Source organism: Acanthaster planci, linkage group LG20 (assembly GCF_054643075.1).
Source record: "Acanthaster planci isolate LZ-2023a linkage group LG20, COTS_SCS, whole genome shotgun sequence".
NCBI classification, from domain to species: Eukaryota; Metazoa; Echinodermata; class Asteroidea; order Valvatida; family Acanthasteridae; genus Acanthaster; species Acanthaster planci.
In genome coordinates this window covers 11,418,421-11,443,691 of record NC_141796.1, presented here as the reverse complement: position 1 = coordinate 11,443,691, position 25,271 = coordinate 11,418,421, and the positions used below count along the sequence as shown (strand labels likewise).

General features: G+C 41.6%; 1 protein-coding gene across 3 annotated transcripts; it reads right to left on the bottom strand.

Annotated features, from left to right (window-relative positions):
• Window positions 1–780: 780 nt before the first annotated feature.
• Window positions 781–24,356, bottom strand: LOC110987725 (mediator of RNA polymerase II transcription subunit 25-like). 3 transcript variants are annotated; one of them, XM_022250727.2, is made up of 21 exons: window positions 24,154–24,356; window positions 22,725–22,953; window positions 21,293–21,338; window positions 20,559–20,683; window positions 19,796–19,894; window positions 18,957–19,080; window positions 13,908–14,058; window positions 13,426–13,611; window positions 12,580–12,681; window positions 11,817–12,094; window positions 11,080–11,376; window positions 10,763–10,901; window positions 10,063–10,340; window positions 9,671–9,790; window positions 8,827–8,964; window positions 8,538–8,651; window positions 7,593–7,778; window positions 6,066–6,362; window positions 5,781–5,917; window positions 5,297–5,471; window positions 781–3,661 (listed from the first exon to the last, which is right to left on the bottom strand). In XM_022250727.2, exons 2-21 carry the CDS (start codon window positions 22,835–22,837, stop codon window positions 3,401–3,403), a joined length of 3,366 nt encoding a protein of 1,121 aa, XP_022106419.2. In that variant the 5' UTR covers window positions 22,838–22,953; window positions 24,154–24,356; the 3' UTR covers window positions 781–3,400. The 3 variants fall into 3 exon arrangements, with proteins under 3 accessions (XP_022106419.2, XP_022106421.2, XP_022106420.2); XM_022250729.2 differs by having other exon boundaries at window positions 13,465–13,611; XM_022250728.2 differs by having other exon boundaries at window positions 24,158–24,356.
• Window positions 24,357–25,271: the final 915 nt, after the last annotated feature.

The window sequence follows — 25,271 nt, the reverse complement described above, 5'->3', positions numbered from 1 at the left end:
CCTAGAAGTGTAAGAAAAGCTGAAATTCATCTGGTAATGCATTTCTAAGCCTTTTCTGCAAAGATCAGTTTTGGGTGAAATTTGACTTAAAATGCAAGGCTAACCCCTTGTAATTTTTGCAATATGGGGTGAAAATGTGAAATTGGTTTAAATTGCACCAAAATGACCTAGAAGTGTAAGAAAAGCTGAAAATCATCTGGGAATACATTTATTTAGCCTTTTCTGCAAAGATCAGTTTTGGGTGAAATTTGACTTAAAATGCAAGGCTAACCCCTTGTAATTTTTGCAATATGGGGTGAAAATGTGAAATTGGTTTAAATTGCACCAAAATGACCTAGAAGTGTAAGAAAAGCTGAAAATCATCTTAGAATACATTTCTCAGCCTTTTCTAAAAAGATCAGTTTTGGGTGAAATTTGACTTAAAATGCAAGGCTAACCCCTTGTAATTTTTGCAATTTTGGGTGAAAATTTGAAATTGGTTTAAATTGCATAAAACAAATCAAGAAAAGCCTGAAATTTATCTTGGAATACGTTTCTAAGCCTTAGAACATGTCCTAATTCGACTAAATTTCAATAAAAATGCAAGGCGTGCCCCTTGTAATTTTTTTAATTCAGGGTGAAAATTTAAAAATTTATGAAAATCATCCAGAAGTGTAAGAAAAGCTGAAAGTTATCTGGGAATACAGATTAATTTTGATTATCTAGAAGTGTCAGAGAAGTTGAAATTCGTTATGGAATAAGTTTCCCTCCAAGCACTGAATAAAACAGTTCCAAAAACAGTTTCCATGAAAAAAGCTTTTATTGACAAAGCTTTCGCACGTGGTCAACTGTGCTAACTGTTATTAATAAAAACAACATAAGACCCAACTTTAATGCCAGAAAGTTGAGAATTTCCAGCTTTTCAAGAACATTCTTCATTTAGAAAAGGAAACTTCTACATTCTCAATGCAACAAAACTGAAAAAAAAATCCAGAACTTATTTGTTCCAGCCTATTTTTGTGGTCTCTCCAACCCACCAAAAGCAATAAACAACGTCCATGTTTTTGTCCATCATTAATACATGTTTCCCCAGATGATTGTGTTAACCACTTCATGATGGGGCATTTTTCAATGTTGATGATGCTGGGCCAGCATGACTATCATTTTTTCCATTTTCAAAATCCTTCAAAAATTCCTAAATTCATTTAACGGTCATTTATAGCTGCACGAAGTAATCTTTAAGCACTACTCTAAGTTGACAGGTGACCTTCATTGACGCCCGAGTATTTCAGCCAGGCCTGCAGCCTTGTAAACAGAGCTATGATTGTGCGGTGTTATGTAACTGTCTTTTGTTCACGAACCTGGCTCAGTGCACTGCTGACCTCTTTTGAATAGGGGCCAGATTAGCGTGCAGCTGTGCTGTGTGGCTCATCGCTGCGGTGGTGGCGCGCTTTTGTCCCCGGTGGTAATCCGCTCGCTCTCAATGCCCCAAACCCTAGTATACGGTTTCAAAGCGAGGCTTTTGAGAGTGAAAAATGTCGGTAATGCCCAGCAGCCTGGTCTTTTGTTTGGAGTACGGTCTTTTATTACAGGGCCCTGTCTCCTTTGTCCGAGTTTGGAGACCCTGGCCACGCATATAAACCATACATCTCCGATTCCGGAGTCCCCAGCAGGAAGTGGTTAAAGAGCATGATCACATACAAGTTTCATTTGCCTCTACTTGATGATAAAAAGGGCAATCTGAATTTATGCCATGGACAAGTTGTTTAAAGCTGCATCGAAATCTGTGGTCAAAAGCTAGGTCGTCACTCCATGGGTAATACACAAAAACGCACAGGCAATAGACCTAGCCATAGCCTTGGAAGCCTGTGGTCCAGAGCTAGGTCGTCACTCCATGGGTAATACACAAAAACGCACAGACAATAGACCTAGCCATAGCCTTGGAAGCCTGTGGTCCAGAGCTAGGTCGTCAGTCCATGGGTAATACACAGAAATGCGCAGACAATAGACCTAGCCATAGCCTTGGAAGCCTGTGGTCCAGAGCTAGGTCGTCAGTCCATGGGTAATACACAAAAACGCTCAGACAATAGACCTAGCCATAGCCTTGGAAACCTGTGGTCCAGAGCTAGGTCGTCACTCCATGGGTAATACACAGAAATGCTCAGACAATGGACCTAGCCATAGCCTTGGAAACCTGTGGTCCAGAGCTAGGTCGTCACTCCATGGGTAATACACAGAAATGCGCAGACAGTAGACCTAGCCACAGCTCTGGAAGCCTGTGCTCCAGAGCTAGGTCGTCACTCCATGGGTAATACACAGAAATGCGCAGACAGTAGACCTAGCCACAGCTCTGGAAGCCTGTTGTCCAGAGCTAGGTCGTCACTCCATGGGTAATACACAGAAATGCAAAGACAGTAGACCTAGCCAGAGCTCTGGAAGCCTGTTGTCCAGAGCTAGGTCGTCACTCCATGGGTAATACACAGAAATGCAAAGACAGTAGACCTAGCCAGAGCTCTGGAAGCCTGCGGTCCAGAGCTAGGTCGTCACTCCATGGGTAATACACAGAAATGCAAAGACAGTAGACCTAGCCACAGCTCTGGAAGCCTGTTGTCCAGAGCTAGGTCGTCACTCCATGGGTAATACACAGAAATGCAAAGACAGTAGACCTAGCCACAGCTCTGGAAGCCTGCGGTCCAGAGCTAGGTCGTCACTCCATGGGTAATACACAGAAATGCGCAGACAGTAGACCTAGCCAGAGCTCTGGAAGCCTGTTGTCCGGAGCTAGGTCGTCACTCCATGGGTAATACACAGAAATGCGCAGACAGTAGACCTAGCCATAGCTCTGGAAGCCTGTTGTCCAGAGCTAGGTCGTCACTCCATGGGTAATACACAGAAATGCAAAGACAGTAGACCTAGCCAGAGCTCTGGAAGCCTGTTTGGGACATGGCCTAACAAGTCGTTCGAAGTGGCTGATAACGGGGTTGAAATCTGGCCGTGACTTGATTATGACGGGGCCTTATTGCAGCTTGATCCCACCCAGAACTCTTGCTCTAAATGTCGCGGTCCAGCATACGTGAACACATCTCCTTGGTGGTGAGCGAGCAAGTGTCTCACTTTGTTAAGTCCAGACAGGAGAGACTTCCTCCACATGAGACAGTGCCTTGGTATGCATGTTGGCTCCCAGAGAATGACTGGACTTAAGGCCAGTGATAAGCAGAACAAATGAGATTGAGAGCTGTTTACATGAGGTACCCGTCTCATGCATATAAATGTAAAAGTAATAAAGCCCTTAATTTAAAATGCTATTTTAAATGTAGCCACACTCTATGCAAATACACAGGCTAATTATTCAGTTGCACAATATATGCAAATATATTACAATTATGCAAGATTTATGCACATAATAAAAAAGTTGTCTTCTTCATTTTAGCAAGTCAAAGAGCGTAAGTTCATCTCCTATGCCTTGAATTCCAGGTTGTGCTGGGGCTGGTTGCCGTGACAACTGTTGCTGGGCAACCTGTGCCTGTTGCTGCATCATGATTGGTTGCTGCGGCTGCTGGAGGCGGAACTGCTGTTGTTGACTGACACCCGGCTGTTGTTGTTGCTGCTGTTGTTGTTGCTGCCACTGCAGCTGCTGTTGCTGTGTCTGACCCTGCGTTTGCATGCCTGGCTGAACGGTTCCCTAAGACATGAAAACCAAAATGAACAAACAATATGATTATTTACTGTCTGACTGACGTGTATTGACAGGTATTCAAGTCATGAGACATAAGACAATAAATGGGAACCCCAAAAGGCTCCAATTCAAAAATAGACATTCCTTATAAAGTGGCCTATCAGTCACTATGGTTCACCCAAACACATAAATGTCTACAAATACTACATACATAGAACTCACAATACAGTGATTCACAAAGAGGCTGTCGTGGAGAGGCCATTTTTTGAAAGTTTACAGTCAAAAAAAGTGACCGACTTGCCGCAAATTACATTTGATCATGGGTTTACACGCAGAGTCAAGGTGCCCGAAATGGGACAAAAGAGCTGGTCCGTGTAACAAAAGACCGTACTCGGAACAAAAGACCAGCGGCTGGGAATTGCCATCATTTTTAGGCTTGCATTTTTCGAAGGTAATCCATCACTCTTTTTAAACAGTATACCACTGTTTTGGGCATCGCGCACCCGCAGATTAGCACTACAGCGATGAGCCACACAGTACCGCTGCACGCTAATCTGGCCCCTATTGAAAAGAGGTCAGCTGTGCACTGTGCCAGGTTCGTGAACAAAAGAAAATTACGTAACACCCTAGAATCTGGGCTCTTTTTACAAGGTGGCAGGCCTGGCTGAAATACTCCAGCGTCAATAGATGTTGTCTGTCAGATTAGAGTAGAAACCAGACGGTCCTTTTTGTGGGTGCAAGTGTCCAGTAAATGAAGATATAATTTTTTAAAGAATTTTGAAAACAGAAAAAAATTGATAATTATCCCGTTCCAGGATCATCAACATTGATAAATGCCACCGGTGCGAAGTGGTTCTAAGCCCCCAGCAGGATGTGGCTAAGAACTGGAGGATTGCCACAGCCACTGCCATGCAAACAACGATTTAGCTTGTAAGTTTGTCATATTCTCTATTATAGGACGCATCCAAAAATAACCCTTACGTGATCTTGATTTCCAGGACATTTCCATATCCTTTCCTCTTGAAACAAAGTTCCAGGGTAATCTAGTTATTGTCCTTACAGGGAAAGGGTGCTGGGAAGGGCAGCTATTTCTAAGAGCATGATCTTTTTATGTCCAGCACTCATTGGCGAGTTTGATATGTACATGACACAAGTCAATATGTCTGCATGTGTGCACCGGTGTACAGTGTTGTGGTTGAATACGTGTACTAAATATATAACTTCAGACACTCAGAGTTTAAGTCTAAGTTTTAAGAAGAAAATTACTCAGAAAGTACTCTGTTGAGTACTTTTTGAGTACTTTTGACCTTGAAACTTAAGTTCTATTTAAAAATCGATAGTCTGAAGTCATCTTATCTTTGTGCATATACCATCCAATGTCCTTGTTCTTCAGCTTTGTACCCTCCTAACTAGTTCAATATTTGGCAGAGAACTTGGTACTCAAAAAGTACTCCACTAAAAAACTGGTGCTGAATGTGCAGACTTGGATTGGGCTAGCAGGTGTCCCACAATGCTTCCAATATCTCTAAACTATGATATACTTTCTGTAAAGGGTAGTTTGCCCGTCCCAGCACCTTGTGAGTGGAGTGGGTGTGTGCTAACATTGGAGACAAGTAATTCAGGAACCCAATGTGGTCTCACCGGGGGTTGGTTCATGAGAAGATGTCTGAGCTGAGGGTTATTGGTAGGCAGCTGCTGGCTCTGGGCAGGGGAAGCCCCCGATGGCACCACTGCCTGGCCAGGTGGGGGCAACTGAGGGCGCTGTTGCTGTTGTTGTGGTTGGACTGGCTGCTGCTGCTGCTGCTGCTGTTGTAACCTACACAATTTAACGGAGCAGAGAAAATGAAGCAAACATTAAAAAACCTGCCACTTAAGAAAACGGTTATCATGTGATCATGATGCATTGCATAGCTCAGCTGTTGTCAGAAAAGCAATAAGATGATGTGATCAGAAGCTAAAATATGATTTGCCACTTCACTTGGTACAACACAGGAGCTCAGGTTTATAGGTCTGGGGTTTCAATCTAACCTTTGGGAACACATATTCACAACTGAGCACAGGTTGTACCACACAGGTACATGAGTTCATTGATCTTTTCGGATCACGACCTAATTTCAGACGTTACCTTTGTTGCTGCTGTTGTTGCTGGAGTTGTTGCTGTTGCTGTAGTTGTTGCTGCTGCTGTTGAATCTTCTGTGCTAACTGCAGTTGCTGTTGTTTCTTCATATGGAGATCCCGAGTTTTAGCCATTTCCAAGAAACGCTGAACAGAAAGAGAGATGAAATCACGCAGAATTGATGAGTGTCATTGTAACATCTACAGCTTGTGCCACACACTGTATCCAGATCTAAGGGAATAAGAACTAAGTTTGGGAATTGTTTGGAAATTGTCTACAGGTCTTAGATGTTACCTGCTGCTGTGCTCGCTGTTGCTGCTGCTGCTGGGCAACAGCAACTGCATTTCCCTGCATCGCAGCATTCCCATTACCACCGCTACCCCCTGCGGTACTCATACCACCCATGGATGCGGTTGCTACGGGAACACTGGACATGCCTATGGTGGAGATGTTGGTGGAGCCAGGTATGCTGCCAGGCATTGTGGGTAATCCCACCTGCTGTTGTTGTTGTTGTTGCTGTTGTTGCTGCTGCTGGTTGACAGCGGCTGCAAACTGCCGTGCTTGAAGCTGACCCCCTTGGCCTAACGGTTGCTACAGAAACATTACAGAAAAGACACAATAATTGAAGTTCACTTGGACAAGCACATTTAGAGAACCCAAATACATCTCCCTATTCCGTAACCTTATTTCAACAAATATATGACCCACCTAACAAGTCATGACGTGACAAGAGTAATTCCTTTTCACAATTTACAGATTTCAAGTCTACTGTGCTTGTGAACTTTATCTGTGCTAGAAGAAATCCACCTTGATTACTTTCGTAGCTATCCAACCCGAAAGTCAAAGGCAAGATATTTTCACATCCATTATATCCCTTGAGATCTGTCAAAGTCCAATGAGTTTGGGTAGGGTTGATGGGATAGGAGAAGGTCTATACCCACCATGGTAGTCCCTGTTCTGCCTGGGTAGGGTTGATGGGATAGGACAAGGTCTACACCCACCATGGCAGTCTCTGTTCTGCCTGGGTAGGGTTGATGGGATAGGACAAGGTCTACAACCACCATGGCAGTCCCTGTTCTGCCTGGGTAGGGTTGATGAGATAGGACAAGGTCTACACCCACCATGGCAGTCCCTGTTCTGCCTGGGTAGGGTTGATGAGATAGGACAAGGTCTACACCCACCATGGCAGTCCCTGTTCTGCCTGGGTTGGGTTGAGAGGATAGGACAAGGTCTACACCCACCATGGCAGTCCCTGTTCTGCCTGGGTTGGGTTGACAGGATAGGACAAGGTCTATACCCACCATGGCAGTCCCTGTTCTGCCTGGGTTGGGTTGACAGGATAGGACAAGGTCTACACCCACCATGGCAGTCCCTGTTCTGCCTGGGTTGGGTTGAGAGGATAGGACAAGGTCTATACCCACCATGGCAGTCCCTGTTCTGCCTGGGTTGGGTTAACAGGATAGGACAAGGTCTACACCCACCATGGCAGTCCCTGTTCTGCCTGGGTTGGGTTGAGAGGATAGGACAAGGTCTATACCCACCATGGCAGTCCCTGTTCTGCCTGGGTTGGGTTGACAGGATAGGACAAGGTCTATACCCACCATGGCAGTCCCTGTTCTGCCTAAAATCCCTCTAATAACACACACCAGAATACAACTGTAGTTGAGCTTTTATGAAGGAGTGATTTTTTATCAGCTGCTTGTTACCATGTTCATTTTTTAAACATAATCCTAAGGGCCTAGCGTAACAGCAATCGTTTGACTTATTAGGCCGAAGTGCTGACGAAAAGATTATTTCCACAACCAGCTGTCTCCTTCTTACCATCTGCCCTCGAGTTCTCTCTCCCTGGTTCTTCTTCTGTTTGGTCAGGACCAGTCGGAACTGGTTGACAAATCCAGCCTGGTCGTTGGGAATGAAACCAACAAACATGGACTTCCGTTGAGAATACAACAGCATTAGGATCCGGATGTTGCACGGAACTTCAGTAGGAAAGTGTACGCTACCAGCCTGTAGATAGGAAGGTTGGAATCCTGTTAGTTTTGAACAATAAATAACTGGATGCTTACATAGCTTTGTTAACCCCTTCACTACAGATGACTGCTACTACAGCACCTTTGTGTGAGCATTAGTGCATACCACACATACAGTCTATTCACCATGCAGCTGCTGGTTCAATGGGGCCTGCTGCTAGACAAAGCCCTCCATTCATAGCATGCCACAGCCCAGCAGTCGCGGTCAAAATAATCCCACCATGAAGGGGTTAAGGTTTTTTCATTTATTATTTATTTCTTTCTTATTTCTCAGGTAACAACACATGAATACACTCAAACACAAATTAGGAATAACACCATAAACAGATCTAAAAAAACCCTGATAACACCCCTGAAAGATTACCAAAAAGCGAACTAAATCGCTGTCTAGAGGCTCTCCTAAAATGTTACCAGTGACTAGGTTGGGCAAAAGTGGGACTCACAAACTAATAAGGCACAGTGAGGAAACACAGAGGGAGGGGGAATAATAAACGGAACTCTGAAGAAAGCTGTGTAGGCCTAAACAAAAAACTGAGAACGAAGAGACAAACCACAAGGAATTAAGAAGGGGGTAGGGTTACCTCAGAGAATTCTTGCAACACAACATTTTAGGCTCCTTTGAATTTCAGTCATTAGTAGCACAGATTAGGCTAAAGTACAAGTGTCCTTCTGCGGTTGATCAACACATGCTCAGATTCTTGACACATTATCAATAAAATCATTTTTACAAACTTACAAAATTGCTTTGCATGACTTTCATGAGAGCTCTCATTGCTTCAGGGTCGTTGTTCTGTTCAGGAAACTGGAAACCAACTTGTTGAGAGTTACACAGTAATGGACTCAGACCTTGCTGTAATGACAGAAGACAAGAACATTAAAAATGACACTGATGAAATGATTCAAATTACCTACAAGGTGCACTACGCTAAGAAACTGCAAAACTGTAGTAACAAAAAAGATGTTAAGCTATGACATTAGATTTATCTCTCCTTTTGTACACAAAAACAATTCCATTTTTCTTTTACCAATAGATGCTGTGGAATAAGTTGCATGATGAGTTTATTAGGCCACTGTTCCACTTGGAGTTTGCTATCTGGACCGACGGTCACATGACAGGTATGCGTTCGGGTGATCTTGGCCTCAGGGCCTGCCATCTTGGGGCGCTGGACGGAGAAGAAAAAAAATTCAATGCCAATTCAATTTTGGTGGGAAAGTAAACGTGAATGCAAAACAGTGATGTCAGATCAAATATTTATGTTACAAAGTTGCTAATGTTGAACACATTTCAACTTAGGGCCTTCACAAGGCCAGTCACAAGGCCAGTCACAAGTCCCTTCACAAGGCCAGTCACTAGTCCCTTCACAAGGCCTGTCACAAGTCCCTTCACAAGGCCAGTCACAAGTCCCTTCACAAGGCCTGTCACAAGTCCCTTTACAAGGCCAGTCACAAGTCCCTTCACAAGGCCAGTCACATGGCCAGTCACAAGTCCCTTCACAAGGCCAGTCACCAGTCCCTTCACAAGGCCTGTCACATGGCCAGTCACAAGACCAGTCACTAGTCTTTTCAGAAGGCCAGTCACATGGCCAATCACAAGTCCCTTCACAAGGCCAGTCACCAGTCCCTTCACAAGGCCTGTCACATGGCCAGTCACAAGACCAGTCACTAGTCTTTTCAGAAGGCCAGTCACAAGGCCAGACACAAGGCCAGTCACAAGGCCAGACACAAGGCCAGTCATAAGTAACAGGGTGAGCAATGAAAAATTGCTTTTGTCACAGCTCATTTGAATAGCTTGTGAATTGGCTTAGAAAAGACTGAATGAATTGTGCCGGACTTGTGATGGACTCAAATACAATACTAGATGAAACTGACCTCATGCCATTCTAGCTGACCCCTCCACACCACTGTGTTGACCGGTCCTGTTTGAATACCAGCCATCTGCTGCTGCTGTTGCTGGTGCTGTTGTTGCTGTACATTCATCGAATCTACAGGCTGAGAGGGGGACAAGGTTAGAATAAATCTCATTACGCTGCTCATAAAACAAAGAGGTAAGTTACCCATGAATGCCATCTAATCTTGTGCCCATGGCTAGGTCTAGGTCACTGCTGGTTACAAATACACTGGCTCATGTTGGCTATAGACATAGCCACAGCTTGGAAACCCGTTTTGGACAGCCCAACATGCCTACAAAGTCACTGAGGCTACACACTCAAGAGTGTTTCAACACTAAAATTCCAGTCCTAAACTTAAGAAGTGCGACTTACCAATGAGCCCATGGCCATCGATTGCTGCTGCTGTGATGACACAAGTTGTTGCTGCTGCTGTTGTTGTTGTAGCATGGGATTGACGACACCGATGGGTGCAGCCTGTTGCTGCTGGATACCAGTGACACCAGTAGAGGGAACCAGTGATGACTGTCCTTGCTGCTGTTGTTGCTGCTGCTGTTGTTGCTGCTGCTGCAATGGTGTGTTTATTGTTGATGGTGTGCTGGGTGTGGGGCCTGGAATGCCGGGAATGTTGGGTTTGACTGGCATACGCTGACCTGTAAGAAACGAACAAACAAACAAGTAGGAAACAAACCAACAACTTTAATATTTCTGCAGTTACTGACAAGATTTGGTGTCACCTTTTCTTACCACTTCCGCATAAATCCATGGCAATCTGACAGAAGCAAAACTACAGGATGTACGTGGGATATTTATAACTGTTCTGCTGTCCACCCTTAGAAGACCTTGTTTTCCACTGTAACTGCCCAGAGCTGTCTGAACGTGCAACATGAAATTGTCTAGCTTGTAGGTTTTTACTGCCATAAATTCTACCTTAGAAACATCCATAGACAATAAGAGAAATGTGCAAGTAATGAAAACAGATCTGTGATATGTTTAAGTGGGTTTCCAATACAGAACACTGATCCCAAGCAAAAGCTGCAAACCAAAACAGGTTTATCCTGGATTTGAGGTTTACTTGAGGCTTGTCCTTGCTGACCAGGGCGTGGCCATCGTTGAGACTGTGTCGCTGCAGCATGTTTCATTACATCCTGAACAGCTTGGATGGCACCTGAGGGCACCATCTGGCCTGCTGTCACACTCCCGGCAGGATTGGGCTAGACAAAGGATAATCATACACACCATAAGAGCTTACAGTAAAAGAAAAATACACACACATGGGAATAGGACCCGATTTGATGGAAATGCCCACAGAAAATGTTGCTTAGCAAACTTGAAGCTTTAAACACCTGCTACTTGATTTGAGGAATGTTTGTTGGTGACTTAATAACCTACCTGAGGAATTGCTTGGGTGTAGGTCACCGTCACGTTGGGTTGGACTTGAGACATCCCTGGCATTCCTCCTGCAGTGATTGGCTGTACCACGGCCATTGGTTGATTAAATGTTGATGTTTGCTGTTGTTGTTGTTGCTGTTGTTGTTGCTGCTGCTGTTGTTGCTGCTGTTGTTGCTGTCGCTGCTGTCTCACCTGCATCAGCATCTTCAAGTGCTGTGGTGTCAGCTGTTGCAGTGCTGTCTTCTTAGCCAACTGTGACATCGCTGCTTGAGTCTGTGCCTGCTGTTGCTGCTGTTGCTGCAAACGCATTTTACACAAATATAATCAATTTGATAATCATTCCTCTCTCTCTGAGGAGAAAAGCTTTCTTCCAAGATTCAAGCACTTATCCCTTCCCATTCGTCTCTAACCAGCCAAAGATAAAATCCTTCCTGTTCTCTCCGAGAAGAACTTTTAAAACTGACACCACACAACACTCTCTGAGGCCAAATTTCAAATGCACTTAATGTTGAGGAAGGAAACATGAAGACTCGTTCACCAGTGTTGAAGATTTTGTAAAAAAAGATTCCTAGTAAATTTGCTAACAAGCAAAAACTGCCTTTCAAAATCCATTGTTTGTCCTTAGGATAGGTAGACGGCTAGATGAGACACTAAGAGGCCATTTGGCCTTGATAGCCATGGTCTTTAGGGTAATATTTCTGTTCAGGTAGAAATTGACTCAAAGTACATTAGCTTACCTGCTGCTGAGGTCCCCCTTGTATCATCTGACTTGTAGCTTGGCCACTCATTGGTTGATTGCCTAGAGACTGTTGCCGGGACCCCACTCCCCCGTATGTCTGGGCTGCTGCTTGGTTCTGTTGTTGCTGTTGTTGGAATTGCTGTTGCTGCTGCTGCTGCTGAAGTTGTTGCTGTTGATACTTTTGTTGTTGTTGTTGTTGTTGTTGCTGGGTTTGGGTTGAGGTGAACTGGTTCATAGGTTGTTGTGGTGACATACCCTGACCTTGGTTAACAGTGGCTGGATCGGCAAAAGTAAAGCAAGTTATCAAGAAACCAAAGCCTTTGCATTAGTATTTTTAATTGACCAAAAATGATTTGTTAGTACCGGCAGTGTGTAACTGACGAGGATATGGCTAAGATTGGCGTGAGGGTTCCTGAAGCGAAAGACGGGTACGGGTAGACCTGTTTATATAGAGAATTGCCACATGAGTGTCTCAACTGTTGCAACCAAATTGGACGGTTAGCACACAATATCTGCATACCTTGCTAATGAACAGCCATTTTGGTTCCAAAGTTGACACTACTCTCTCTGTATAAAAATCTGGGGTGCATTCGCGCGGCTACTCCTGTCAACATGAGTCGGATGCGTGCGCATTACACTTGGGTACAGGAGTATACTCCCGCTGACCCTCGGGTCGTGCTCCAGCCGTTGGAATGCTCAGGAGTATACTCATGTTAACGCAAGTAGCTCACTCGAATGCACCTCTGGGTACAAGTACGTACCTGGAGAGCTAATAGAGTGACTGGATGGGATGTTTGTTGAAGGAACCTTGAACCCTGGAGAACCAATACGCTGAGCTCCACGACCACTGACGGATTGATTGGCTGTAGGTGTGGACAAACAGATTACAACCTTGTATCAGTTTCAATGGGAAATTGGCTAACATTAGAAATCTAGTAGATCAGGATTCAACCCAATGGACTTGATATCAAGAAAAGATTTTCCCCCATATTTGGAAACTGTCAGCATAGCTCTGTCTACTGACTCACATTTCTACCCTTGAACATAGGACTCTCGGTTCTAAAAGAACTCTGCCAAGTTTAGCAAGACAGTATCCCAACTATTACTTCATATTTTCATGCTTTAGATAGACTCAAAAAGGAGGTGATTACTCCAGTGATTCAAAATGAGCCTGACCAGCACCAAGAGAGGGCGCAATTTCCCTTGCCATGGAGGATCCTTTCGAGGGAACTGCACTTTGTTGGTTGAAGAGTAACTACGAAATGCATGCATTACGGTTTCATCACTACCAAATATGCCCCACCAACATGGCTTTTTTCAAACCAATGAGGGGTACTTCTGCCCAAGGCAGAAAATGCTTTCAGGTTTGAAAAGCCATATGCAGAGTCACAGTTGACATAAACAGTCTCTCAAAACAAATTTTGGAGAAATGTTGATTGTTATGGAGAATAAAACAACAATTCTAATGAAACAAAACAAAACCTACATAAAAAGACCGTCACATTCAGATTCTTTTATCAAAAGCAGAAATTGCTCTTTTAATGATGTTGTCCAATTTTTGTAATGGCTTCATTTCTATGTATGTATGTGTTATCATTTATACACACTCTGAGATGCTGAACTTCCAATGGATCGCATGGCGCTACCTGCAGGGGTACCAGTCACAGAGGAAGGAACAGCAGATGATGCAGATGATGTGGATGTTGTTGCCCCGGCTACTGATGCCACCTGGAGATGTGATGGGGACGAACCTGGGGGGAGGGGTTTGGTGGTATCTGCCCCTGATGATCTCTCTAAAACAGAAACAAAACAAGACAAACACAAAGTTAGAAATGGGATCATTTTCCTGTCTAAGTCACGTACAACGCAGTGGACGTTAAATGACGAGTACACAGTTAAACCTGCTAGTCACATCCTTTCTCCACACCTTGCGCCGACTTGTAAAGTCAAAGCCACTCAAGAGAACGTTTTGTACCTGTTACATTAATTCTTGATAAGTTTCTGTCCCTAACTGCAGGTGTTGTCAAAGAGATCGCTAACCTCCCCCCGTCCTACACAAATTCCACCCCCTCCCAGCATCCATACCTACCTGTAAGCTCAAAGCCACTCAAGAGTACCAAATGTCTTGGATCTGTTGTGTAATCCTTGATGGGTTTCTGTCCTTCACCACAAGCTTTGTCAAAGAGATCATACAGAATAGCAAGCTTGCGTGGGGACACGATGGAAAGATGGATGTTTCTCTGTGGAAAACGACAACCCCAAAAAGAAAAATTACGTCTGATGAATGCACAAGGAAAGAAGTCTAAATGCAATAATTCCAAGAGAGCGAGATTGGAAAAAAATGAAACATCAATCAAGTAGTCAGCAGACACACCTGAGGTTGTGAGGGTCCTAGGGCAAAGTACGCTCTAAGGTACAAACAAGTCACCCCCTTTTTTGTGTTCTATATCAACTTTTATATATGTGAATGGTAAACTCAGGATTTCCAAGATTTTTTAAGAGACTGATTGCAAAATCCTGAAATCAGGAATTCCTGACAAAAATATTTCAATATCAGGAAAACTCCTGACAACTCTCACCCCTGAAATCTGACAAAATGGAATTACACAACAAAATATAAACATAATAATCTAACCAAATAATTGGTCTGCTGTCCACAATTCTCAACAATAAAATCAAAAAGCAACTAGAGTAAACAGGAATAGAACTTTTACTCTAAACCAATGAAGCACATACACGTATACACACGTTGCTGTTTTCTTGGTATTAAAATGACATTTTCTCAAGAAACCTTCATAAATCTTCCCAAATCATCTGCTTGCACAGAGTCAAGGTCACATTATTTAATCCTCTGTCAGGATTGATACGTGGCTATACTCTATCCTTTCTGATTCAAACCTGCAAAATCCCCCCATGAAGGCAATCATGGAGCCAGTACTAAGGTGCAGCTTGGTGTAAGCTCCTCTGTGTAAAATGTAATCCCAGGTTCATACATGTAATGAGTGAGTGTACAATTGACTAACCATTGACCCTCATGACTCATAATTCCTGACATGCACTGTCTTTGTTTGGCTAAGGTTTGGAAAGTCTAGCAGGCAAAGGTAACCATTGAGCAACAATAGTTTCAGGAAGTATAAAGTGGAAAAAAATCAACTCGCTGTTAGGTCTGCCTATAACGCAGCCCCCAAACAATCAACAGCTTCATAATGTGGCAAGGATAAAAGGAATATGTAGTGGTAGGTGGTAAGTTGACAGATGAATGGGCTGGCTCATTTGGCATGCTCTAACAACCTTTTCAGAATTTAGGGTTACGCAGGGCAACACTTACACTTTCCTGCTTAAAAATAAGATTAGTTGAACATCAATTTATGCTTACAAATTTACAATCCTGTGAAACTAAAGGTTCTGTAGAGAGCTTTCATATTTTGTTATTTATTTAGGAATGTTGATAAAGACTTGAAAGTACAGTACATGTCAGGAAAACACCATATTTTACTTGCAAAGAAGCAATGTTCGGCTGGACTGTGGGCATGTAAAGACTACCGTGTAGACCGACTACTGTATGTACATTGTACGCATGCATCAGGGATGGTTAGGGAAAATCGAGTGTGCCTAGAGCGGTGAATGACAAGGATTTTGGCCTCAAAACAAATCCAGAAAAAGGCAGAATACATGCACAAGCAAAAGATTAGCTTTGGCGGTTTGACTTAAACAAATCTTTAGTGGGTATTTATCTAGTTTTATTTTCACTGTCTGCACAGTTTGTCGGTGTTTTCACCGACAAAAAATCATCTCATTTGCAGAACAAACAGCGAGACAATATACAAAATCTCTGCACACGTCTGTGTGTGTACATAAACACGCCAACGATGTTGTACATGAACACCTGTGTATGTATTGAAATGTAATGAAAGGTAACAATTTTCTTCAAGCACGTATTGTTTCCACAAAGTGACAAAAAGTTGGTATAATGCAGTAGGAAAAAAACTTAAAGACCTCAGGGTTTTTCTGTTTTCACAAAGTGAAAAAAATTTCATCAGTTTTTATTCATGAATTATTCTGTAATTTAAACAAAATCTCTGTAACTACATGTAAGTATGGATTAGCATTTTCCAAGTCTGACATTTCATAAATTCGTAAAAAAATTTCTCAATCGGTAACATAAAAGTGATTGAAAAGGTGTATCAAATGGCTGGTATTTTCAAACGCAATTATTTCAGAATGTCAGTTTGGCCAGATTTAGAGGTTTTTGTCACTTCATGAAAACACTGACGAATCCCTTAGTTCAGACGTATGCACATGTACCATGCACTGTGGGTTCACAGCTAAAGATTGATTACCGGCCAATCCATTACAGTTCATTCAGTTTAGCAGTGGGAACCAGTGTAAGAAGAATGCAGATGTACATATATCGCATGTGATTTTGATGCAGCTACATGTACAGTGCACAACATTAAATTTGTCTAAAGTTACAATTTGACTTGTGGAAAGAACAACCCGAACTTAAGCGTGAGAAAGACATAAATTTTGCAAGATGTACAGATGTTCGTGTTATTTGATTTTTCAAAAAGTGAACAAGGTGACTGTACATTCAGTGGGTGAAATCAGTTCAGTTTCTTTGTGCAGTAACATCTTCCTGCTAATGCATATGGGACATTGGAGCCTAGAGAGCCAGTCAAAAACAAGCTCCCACAAACAGGTGGAATGTCCATGTTCTACACGAATGGAAAGTAGTCTGGTTTGCAGAACTTCTCCACCATATCCTGTCTACACAGTTTGGTCGTGGTGAGGAAAAGACTAGACTGTCAAAGTGCTTTTTAATACTGTGGGTCAAAAACTTAACAGCACCAACACAGGGTTCCTGCACCTACACTGTGTATGTGTCAAGGACAACTAAACTCCATGGCTTTTCCATGACCAAATTATGAAAATCCATGACCCAATAATACAATTTCTTGAACTCTTCGGACATTTAAAGTTGCAAAAAAAAATCACACAGGGTATGAAAAATTCCATGACTTCAATTATTTTTACAAAATTCCACGACATTTCCAGGCCTGGAAAACGAAAACAAACTTCCATGACTTTTCCAGGCCGTGGGAACCGTAAACAAACTTCCATGACTTTTCCAGGCCGTGGGAACCGTAAACAAACTTCCATGACTTTTCCAGGCCGTGGGAACCGTACAACAGTAACAGCAATATCAGACATATACGGCAGATTTCACTGTATGTAAAGGGCATGTGTGCCTACTTGACTGTAACATAGTTTTTTTTTCCTCAGAGGGCACTGTGGCCAGTGCTTCACCATATTGTGGCAATGACTGCTCATGGACACTAGTAAGGTTGAGGCCTGATGCTCATGACTTCAAACATTATGGCAAACAGCATGAAAAGAAATTGTCATTACAACAGCTACCCTAACCCTGCAGTTATTTAGCTCATAAAAGCAAATCACTTATGCTGGTTAGGCTAACAAGATTTATTGCTTCAAGTATGAACACATTCACGTCCTTCATAGGCTGATATCATTTACTTACAGACAACGGTTGACATGATTCGTATGATGTGGCAAGTGCAGAGCATTATGTACATGTAAAACAGGATCTGCAATTTATGTAATTGTTTGGGTATTATGCTCCGTGCACTACGCACATCAAGCAACAAGAAGTCCCGCCGAATAATGGATGCTACAAAAGGTCGACAGTGATTGTGGCATAAATTAGAATTCCCAGAAATGCCTGACTCTAAAAGTGCAATGTAAAAACAGGTGCAACAAAACAGAACTGGTTATTGTAGCTCGTTGAATAAAAAGGAAATGAGAATAAAAAGTACCATGGCTACATGAATCCTGTATGGCACTTGCACATCTTACGGGACTTTCCCTGTTTTTAGTCTGGTCTTGTTTTGAAGCCGGGTAGGCTAAATTACTCAATGCCACATATTTGTGTTTAGTAGCAACCGTTGCTAATCAGTAATTTTTAAGTGGTATTTTTTTCTATTGCAATCAAAGGTATTCAACGTTCCAAGACATTTCAATCCTTAAACTTTCCATGTTTTGCCCAATTATAAAATACTTCAATGGACTAAATTTTGGAACTTACACTAAGATGATATAAGTTCTTCGCTGGAAGTGGCATATGAACTCAACAAATTCTTCACAAAATAAACAGCAGTCACTAAGGTTTTTAATTAATATTAGCCTACAAGAGGTCATTGGTGTCATGTCATTAGACCGGTGAAGACAGTTTAAGAAGTGTTCCAAGTCTGTGGAGGCGCCAGCATTTTCAAATCATATTTCCATTGGCAATTTCATGTACACAACAATGCAGATAGACTTCAAAGGTGCCTGCATTTCTGCATATATCTGCATAAGTTGAATGCAGTCCTGTCAAAAATCATGCAATTGTAAAACTTTTACATCATCATTCAAACCAAGTAACATGGATCACAAATGGTCAGGCTGATTTCACCAACTATCTGTAATGACGATTACCCTCCTTATCTGGGTACAATTTGTTATTTTGTGAAATTTTCCACCAAAACATAGGTAACAATGTCAAGATTTTAATTGAGGGTGGGAATTTACGTTTAATTTGAAAAACATTTAGAAAACATTCCCAAACTGTTTAAACATTTAGCCAACACTTTACAGAGCGCGTCGCTGCCTATATTGGTGTTTTATGCATAGTTATATAGTTCAACAATTCATATCGTCCAACCAATGTAAAAAATGAAAGATTGAAGTTGGGTCACTTAAAACAAGCAATGTTTATTGTTTTGGAATCCACTTTTTTCTAAAAAAGTACATGGATAACTAAAAGGGATAAATATTCTGAAAATCAGATTACACGCTACAGGCATTGTTTACAATAAAAATGCCACATTGCATCAATCAAAATATCAAATCTCTACCTCCGTTTAAACGTTTGGGAAAATCTGTAAAGGAATTTGGAACTTTTTTCATTTAAAATATGTAAACGTCCCACCCTTAATTTTAATATCTACGTTGAAAATATTCAACACAAGAGAGTTCAACTGATGCATCTGAAAGCAATATGGATGTTACAATGTAAGTTTCTGAACAATACACGTAGGTCTAATAAAAATATAGCTCTACAAGGAAACAGCATACTCACCTCAGCCATCAGTGTGACTAAATCTTCCGATGTATATCCTATGTAATTCCCACTTTCCATACTCGGTAGAGAGAACGGCGGTAAATTACAGACCAAGATGCATTGACAGGTGCAGTTGGCAAGACTAAAAGGTAACAAAAAAAATCAAGCGTCAAGAAGTCAGACTTTTGTCTTACATGGCTGTTGTACATGTTCACCTCTTCAGATCTCCGGAACAGAAAAGAAAGAAGCTCTTGCCATGAAGCAGGCAATGGTCATGGACATCGAGTTGACATAAACATGTATTTAAATAGTAACATCTGGTAAATAAACGTATCTTTTTGTGGGAGGGCGACGACTTTGAATTTACATTTCAGAATGATTTATTTATCTATTTATTTATTTATTTCTGATCATCTAACAGCACATTTACATGTAGCACCAATTACAGGATGATAATGAGCGAAGAAGGCAATGAACAAATGTTCAGTTTTAGAAGTGGTAGGGAAAACCCGGATAAATGTTTTGGGGAAAACCCACGGACTCAGGTAGGGATCGAACACCCAACCCACATGTGGACCAGGCTGGGACTCGAACCCAGGCCCCCAGATGTGGAAGGCAAGGAAAGAATCACTATGCCAACCTGACTCTCCTACACAGTTAACATTCAACACAATTATGGTCAGAGAGGGAAAAATGAAAACGTCTTGAGCACGTCATATTCTGGGGTACAAAACAGAATTTCCTGTAACAGTCTTCTACAGCATATTTTATGATAAAACTGATTGAGTTTTGCACCTGAAAGTGATCACTTCTTTGTTATTATTCTTATCAGAAAATAAAAATGCATTAACTCTTACCTGGAGTGTCTCTTAGCCTTAAAGTCATCAAATATCTGCATGGCTGATCCCAGTCCCTCTGCTACAAGGCTACCACTCTCCCCTCCTCCACCAATGAACCTGCCCAAGCAAATAAAAGAACACTTAATGAGACAGAGTGCAACAAAGAGAAGACAGGGGTAGGTGAATGCTTCAAATAATAGAGGGACCAGTTTAAATTCTGAAGCAGAAGAAAACATACATGTGACACTAAATTGACATGAATGTCATTTTTACTTGGAGGGAAGCTCCGGCAATGAATTACATAAGTTAATCCAATTTCATGAACAAAGGGCAAGGAAAATACAGGTATCCTCAATCTTCACCTGTTAGAACCCTTCAAATGAAGTCTGTGTAAGTGATGTGGCATGAGGAAATTAGGGGATCTAGAGTCAGGCAACTGTAAAGGCCCAACAGGTAATGAGATAATGACACCACAAGATAACAACCACCAAATAAAACAGAGCCTATACTACAGGCCAAAACAAATGAATGCCATGTTTCTGGTCTCCACAGACGTTAGTTTTGAAATATACATGTACACGTACATGTAAAAAACGTCTCAATATTTCACAACAGTAAAACAATCTGGTTTCAATCCAATTGAGCTTATAAACATAAGCTGCAACAAAAAGAAAACTTTGGATGCAACAAGGTACGGGAACATGATGAACCCAGAGGCGGAATGCTACTAAAGGTGGACCCCTCCCACTTTTTGCCCACAGCTCCTCCCCTCCTAACTTACTGTATATTATCCATTGAGTTGCTTAACTGCCATGCATTACTGGTTGGAGCGATGCATGATACTGCCGGTGAGGGATAACAATCCACTGTGTTATAGATGACTAAACTGTACAGCGGCCCACCATACTGTGAGAAACAACAACTCCATGTCAATGGTTATGCTGAAGGGGCATCTCCAGGGGTATTTCTACCACCCCCCACAGGCCATTTTGAAAACCTTGTTTTGCCACACTTAAGCAGGTAAAAGTATAAAACCTAATGCAACTTAGAAAACATAAACACCCCATTTTCAAATGGCAAAGAGTCCTTCTGATATTGTAACACTGGCCAACACACACTCCACAAAAATATATCTAATCACAAGCTATGAGACTTAAAGTGTCCAAAGTTGATGCATAGCACAAGAGACACATATATTATATACAAGTCAATTGGTTTAGCAGGTGTTTTGAATAACCTTCGACCACTCTTTTTCAAAATTAGCCACCAGTTTAAATCACACAGCACAAAACATTTGTGTGTCCATAGCTTCTGTTGAAATCAGCAAGTTCTTGTATAAAAAGTGGATTCATTTTATTGTGTGGTGTTTGGTACATGTAAGTATGTTTTACATGTCTGTAAAAAGGTCATCAATCTAAAGAAATGGACAAATGGAATAATCTAATGGATAAGAAAGATTAACAAGTATGAGTTCTGATCAATATTTTAAAAATTTGAAAATAAAGTTGTACTCACATCACCACTGAAATCACTCTCTCCAAGTGGTCCACCATTGAAGTGTCTGAATAGACAAAGGAAATAATGCCTAAACTTGTCAGTTGCAACTGGAACTCTTTTTAGCAGTGACCAAATTCTGTTAGCAACATTTCTTAATTGCTGGTCACATAACAGTCATAGGACAAAAACTGGCTAAAAAGTAAGATGACCAATGTCGGTGGCAGTATCCATCCAATCCGTGTTATTTGTTCAATGTACATGTACAATGTATGTTGAGTACAATGTGGAACTTAGCCAAATTCTTTGAATTGGCGTACAAACTTGGGACCTTCCCAATTCAATGTTCATTGAGATAATCAACTCATGAATAAGGACAAAGGCACTTTTAACCTAAAGAGTCACATTATTTTGGACCATCTCCCAGCCAATGGAGCAGATTTTGCCCCCCCCCCGCTGCCACCATAGATCTCAGCAGTCCTAATTTTCTAAAAACTTGGCATGCATGTACATGTCAAATATTTGACCTTCAATTCAATCAAGTATCTGAATATATGGTCGTACCGACAGGCAGATTGTTGATGAAGAAACCACATACAAAAATCAGTAGCAATAACACACACAACTGTACATTATAATCACTATAATAGCTTTTCACTGCTATGAGTACAAGTACGGTGTGTATCCCAGCCATGATTTAGCAAGATTTAACGGGCCCACAGTAGGCCCTACTTTTTGTCCTGTTGAAAATATCTATTGCTTTTAATTTGTTTTAGGAATAATTTACTTTTTGAATCATTGTAAGATTTCTGTTACTTCTCATCTGAATCTGCTTGAAACAAGCATCCACAGTGCAATTTTTTTCATTTAAAACAAAAGAAAATTCTCCCTTCCTTTTCAAGAATTTTGCATTTGAGTATTCAAATTTGGAATATTATATTCAAATATTCAATAATTGATCAAATATTCAGATATTCGGCACAGCCCTATATGCATGTTGAGAAACTGATTATCAGTACAAATGTACAATTTCAACTCAGACATGTGCTTTTACCATTAAGGTTACTTGAAGTTCCAGGCCATATGCGTGGAAAAATGCACTTTTACCTGACCTGTCTTGGAAAAGTGGGTGATTTTTACAAAATCATCAATTGTCATTATAACCACAAGACATTAATGAAAAAACAAAACAGCAGGTTCAGAGTATGAAAAAAATTGCACCGTGATGGTACCAGGAAAAATATGGAGGGCCAGATTCCCCCTCTACTGCACTCTTTAGGGTTAAAGTAAGAGAAAGCAAGTTTAGGCTTTTAAAAGGGTTAGCTGTGCCGTTCACACACCAAATCTGTACACCATCATCAACCAAAAGCTTCCACTTTGATCAAGTAGGATAACAGAACCCCAGTACTTTCTGCTAAAATGATCAACATATTTCCTCTCATTTCCGACTTACATGAGTGCAGGTAGGATGTAATTTGTCTTCAATTCTTTGAAGTAGGCGCCCATACCAGCTGTTCCTTCAATCACAAACACAATATTGCTTGCGTTGTCTGCTGTGACGATCATCTTGAAGATTTTCAAAGAAATCTCTGTAGCTATGTCAAATAGAATTTCACAGTAGATCCCAGTCTTTCACAGATGTGATGTTTTTCACATGAAACTCGTAAAATTCATATTCTAACCTGAAAAAATTAAAGAAGAAAATGTTTTCTCAGATGATCAACCTTCTTTTGATGTCTTTGTCGTTTATGTGTACATGTACATGTATATGCCCTGCTCAAGGAAAATCAAAGATATTTCTTCGGATACCCAAATTCACAAATCCTGATCAAAAAACTGTTTTAATGTACACCAAAGATGTAAGTCATGATCGATGATGTGGGTGTTGGAAATAATGGGTTCATCAGCACAATCTCACAATCATGCGAATCAGGTTTGCGTAGTGGTTCTTTCCTCGCCTTCCACGTCTGTGGTCAGGGTTAATTCCCGGCTTGGTCCACATGGAGATTGGGTTTTCACAAAAATTTCAGTCCCTACCCGATTCCATGGGTTTTATCCAGAATATTCCTCTGGGGTTTTCCTCCCACCTCTAACTGTAACTGCTTCTCATTGTTTCCTCTCTAAAGGTTTCTTCAGGCTTCCGAGCTGCACAGTGCCTAGGGCACTACTGGGGAATCCTTGGTGTCATTCTCAGAAATAATTAGTAATGATTGCATTGCCCTATTGGTTGATCTTGTATGAAATTTACGACTATACTTCCCTCTTGGAAACCATCTTCGGAAAAAGCCAGTTAAGAAAGAGAAGAATTGGCCATCACGGACACGTTGGATCATCGCAGAATTACTGGCAAAGTTTCCATGCGATAAGATTGAAAGATTGTGTGAAGATCAAGCCATCGTGGGCCTACACATAAAATGATGGAAAGGTCCATACGGAAGCCACTTGACAGCCTGTGCACAAACCCTATGACTATGAGACTGGTCGGAAAAATTTGAAGTGTTTTCTACGTAACTGTAGGCTAAGTAAATGACTTGTTTTTTTCCTTCCTAAATTGAACTTTAGTCAGTGTCAGTTTAAAAGTTTTATGGACATGTTTTTGCTTTCTGACGGCTAATAATATTACACAATAGGTCTACTGGCGTAGGGCCTACTCTTCCCAAATTTACTTATTGTGCCCGACACGGACATGAATTATCGTACACCTACCATGGAGGTAGAAATAGATTTCTACCTCCATACACCTACGGTATGTGGCCAGTTCTTTGGTAGCCTAGACATGAACCGGTAATCGCTCCTGAGGAAGGTGCATATGCACCAGACACGGCCGGCCATGACGGCAGGTAAACATGTGGGAAAACGTTAAAATTCAACACACAACTCACCTACTTTCCAACTGATATGCAACTTGCTCTGCCGTCTTAGATGGAAAATAACTGTGCTGGTGATAACTAAATTAAAGGTAACTCCAAGAGAAAGAGGAATTTTCGAGGGGAAACACCGAAAAAGGGTGACTCAATTACTTCTGTTCTTTGAAGCACATCCGGTCCTAAGTGAGCACGCATGGCGCGGCGCGGCGTTACTTGTTTTGTATGAGCAAGACCATTCTATTCCATTACAGCAATAAAATCGAATACTTCGACGTCTTGGTGCAAGACTACAGCGCGCTACATACTACATGCACTGCACGCGCACCTCCGGCTCGGGGAAAAATAATTTTTGTTTCTCCTTATGAAAAAAAATCCAAAGCTGTTATTTCCAAATTCAAAAGGGGAAAAACAAAATTTATTCATTAATTTAAAAAGGGGAAAACTGATGTATGGAAAATAGGGCTCAATTCATTGGTTTTCTAACTATCAGGGTGTCGGGGGTGGGGGGTAGTGCAGGGGATACATTAGTTGAGACGTGGAGGTACATGGGGCAGGCATATGGTAGCATCAAATACCTCTATGGTGGGATGCATTGGAAAATTCAGATTAAAAGAACTGATTCTGTATGGGTCATTCCGGGACGTTGGGGCACAATTTGTCTGACGGTGTCCTTGATACATCCAAAACTTTTGCCACCTGTTATGTTATGACCTCTTGAGTAGGTCATTTACTCTGTATAAATAACACACCCCTCTGTATTCAGTCTTGCAAGATGTATAACAATGTCAATTTGGAATCCACATGCAGGGAAATAACTGTTCATTTTTACGGAACCCATGTAATAATTGAAACCGTCACAGACTGTGCCCTACCTCATGGAATGACCCGTATACATGGGGTAGACTGACCCTTTTAAATTGACCCCTTCCCATCCATTCATTCCTCATACAGCCAGTTACAGGTCAGTCCTCCTTAATTCAGAAGAATAATGCCAAGGAACAGGGGAGATAATACAATTTTAAAAAATCAAGTCTTTTTCCTACGAACAAAACAGTAAACTGATTTACAAAAGAGTAGACTTTCTACATGTACTATAGTACGACTTATTGACTAGCACTCTGTAAATTATTCAG

What these genes read in the sequence shown, in the direction of transcription:
- LOC110987725 (XM_022250727.2), bottom strand. Translation starts at nt 22,837, where the DNA reads ATGATCGTCACAGCAGACAACGCAAGCAATATTGTGTTTGTGATTGAA. An exon ending in TCAGCAAGGACAAGCCTCAA is followed by an intron (nt 10,341 to 10,762) that starts GTAAACCTCAAA and finishes CGTTTCTTACAG; the next exon opens with GTCAGCGTATGCCAGTCAAA. An exon ending in AGAGAACTCGAGGGCAGATG is followed by an intron (nt 6,363 to 7,592) that starts GTAAGAAGGAGA and finishes ATGTTTCTGTAG; the next exon opens with CAACCGTTAGGCCAAGGGGG.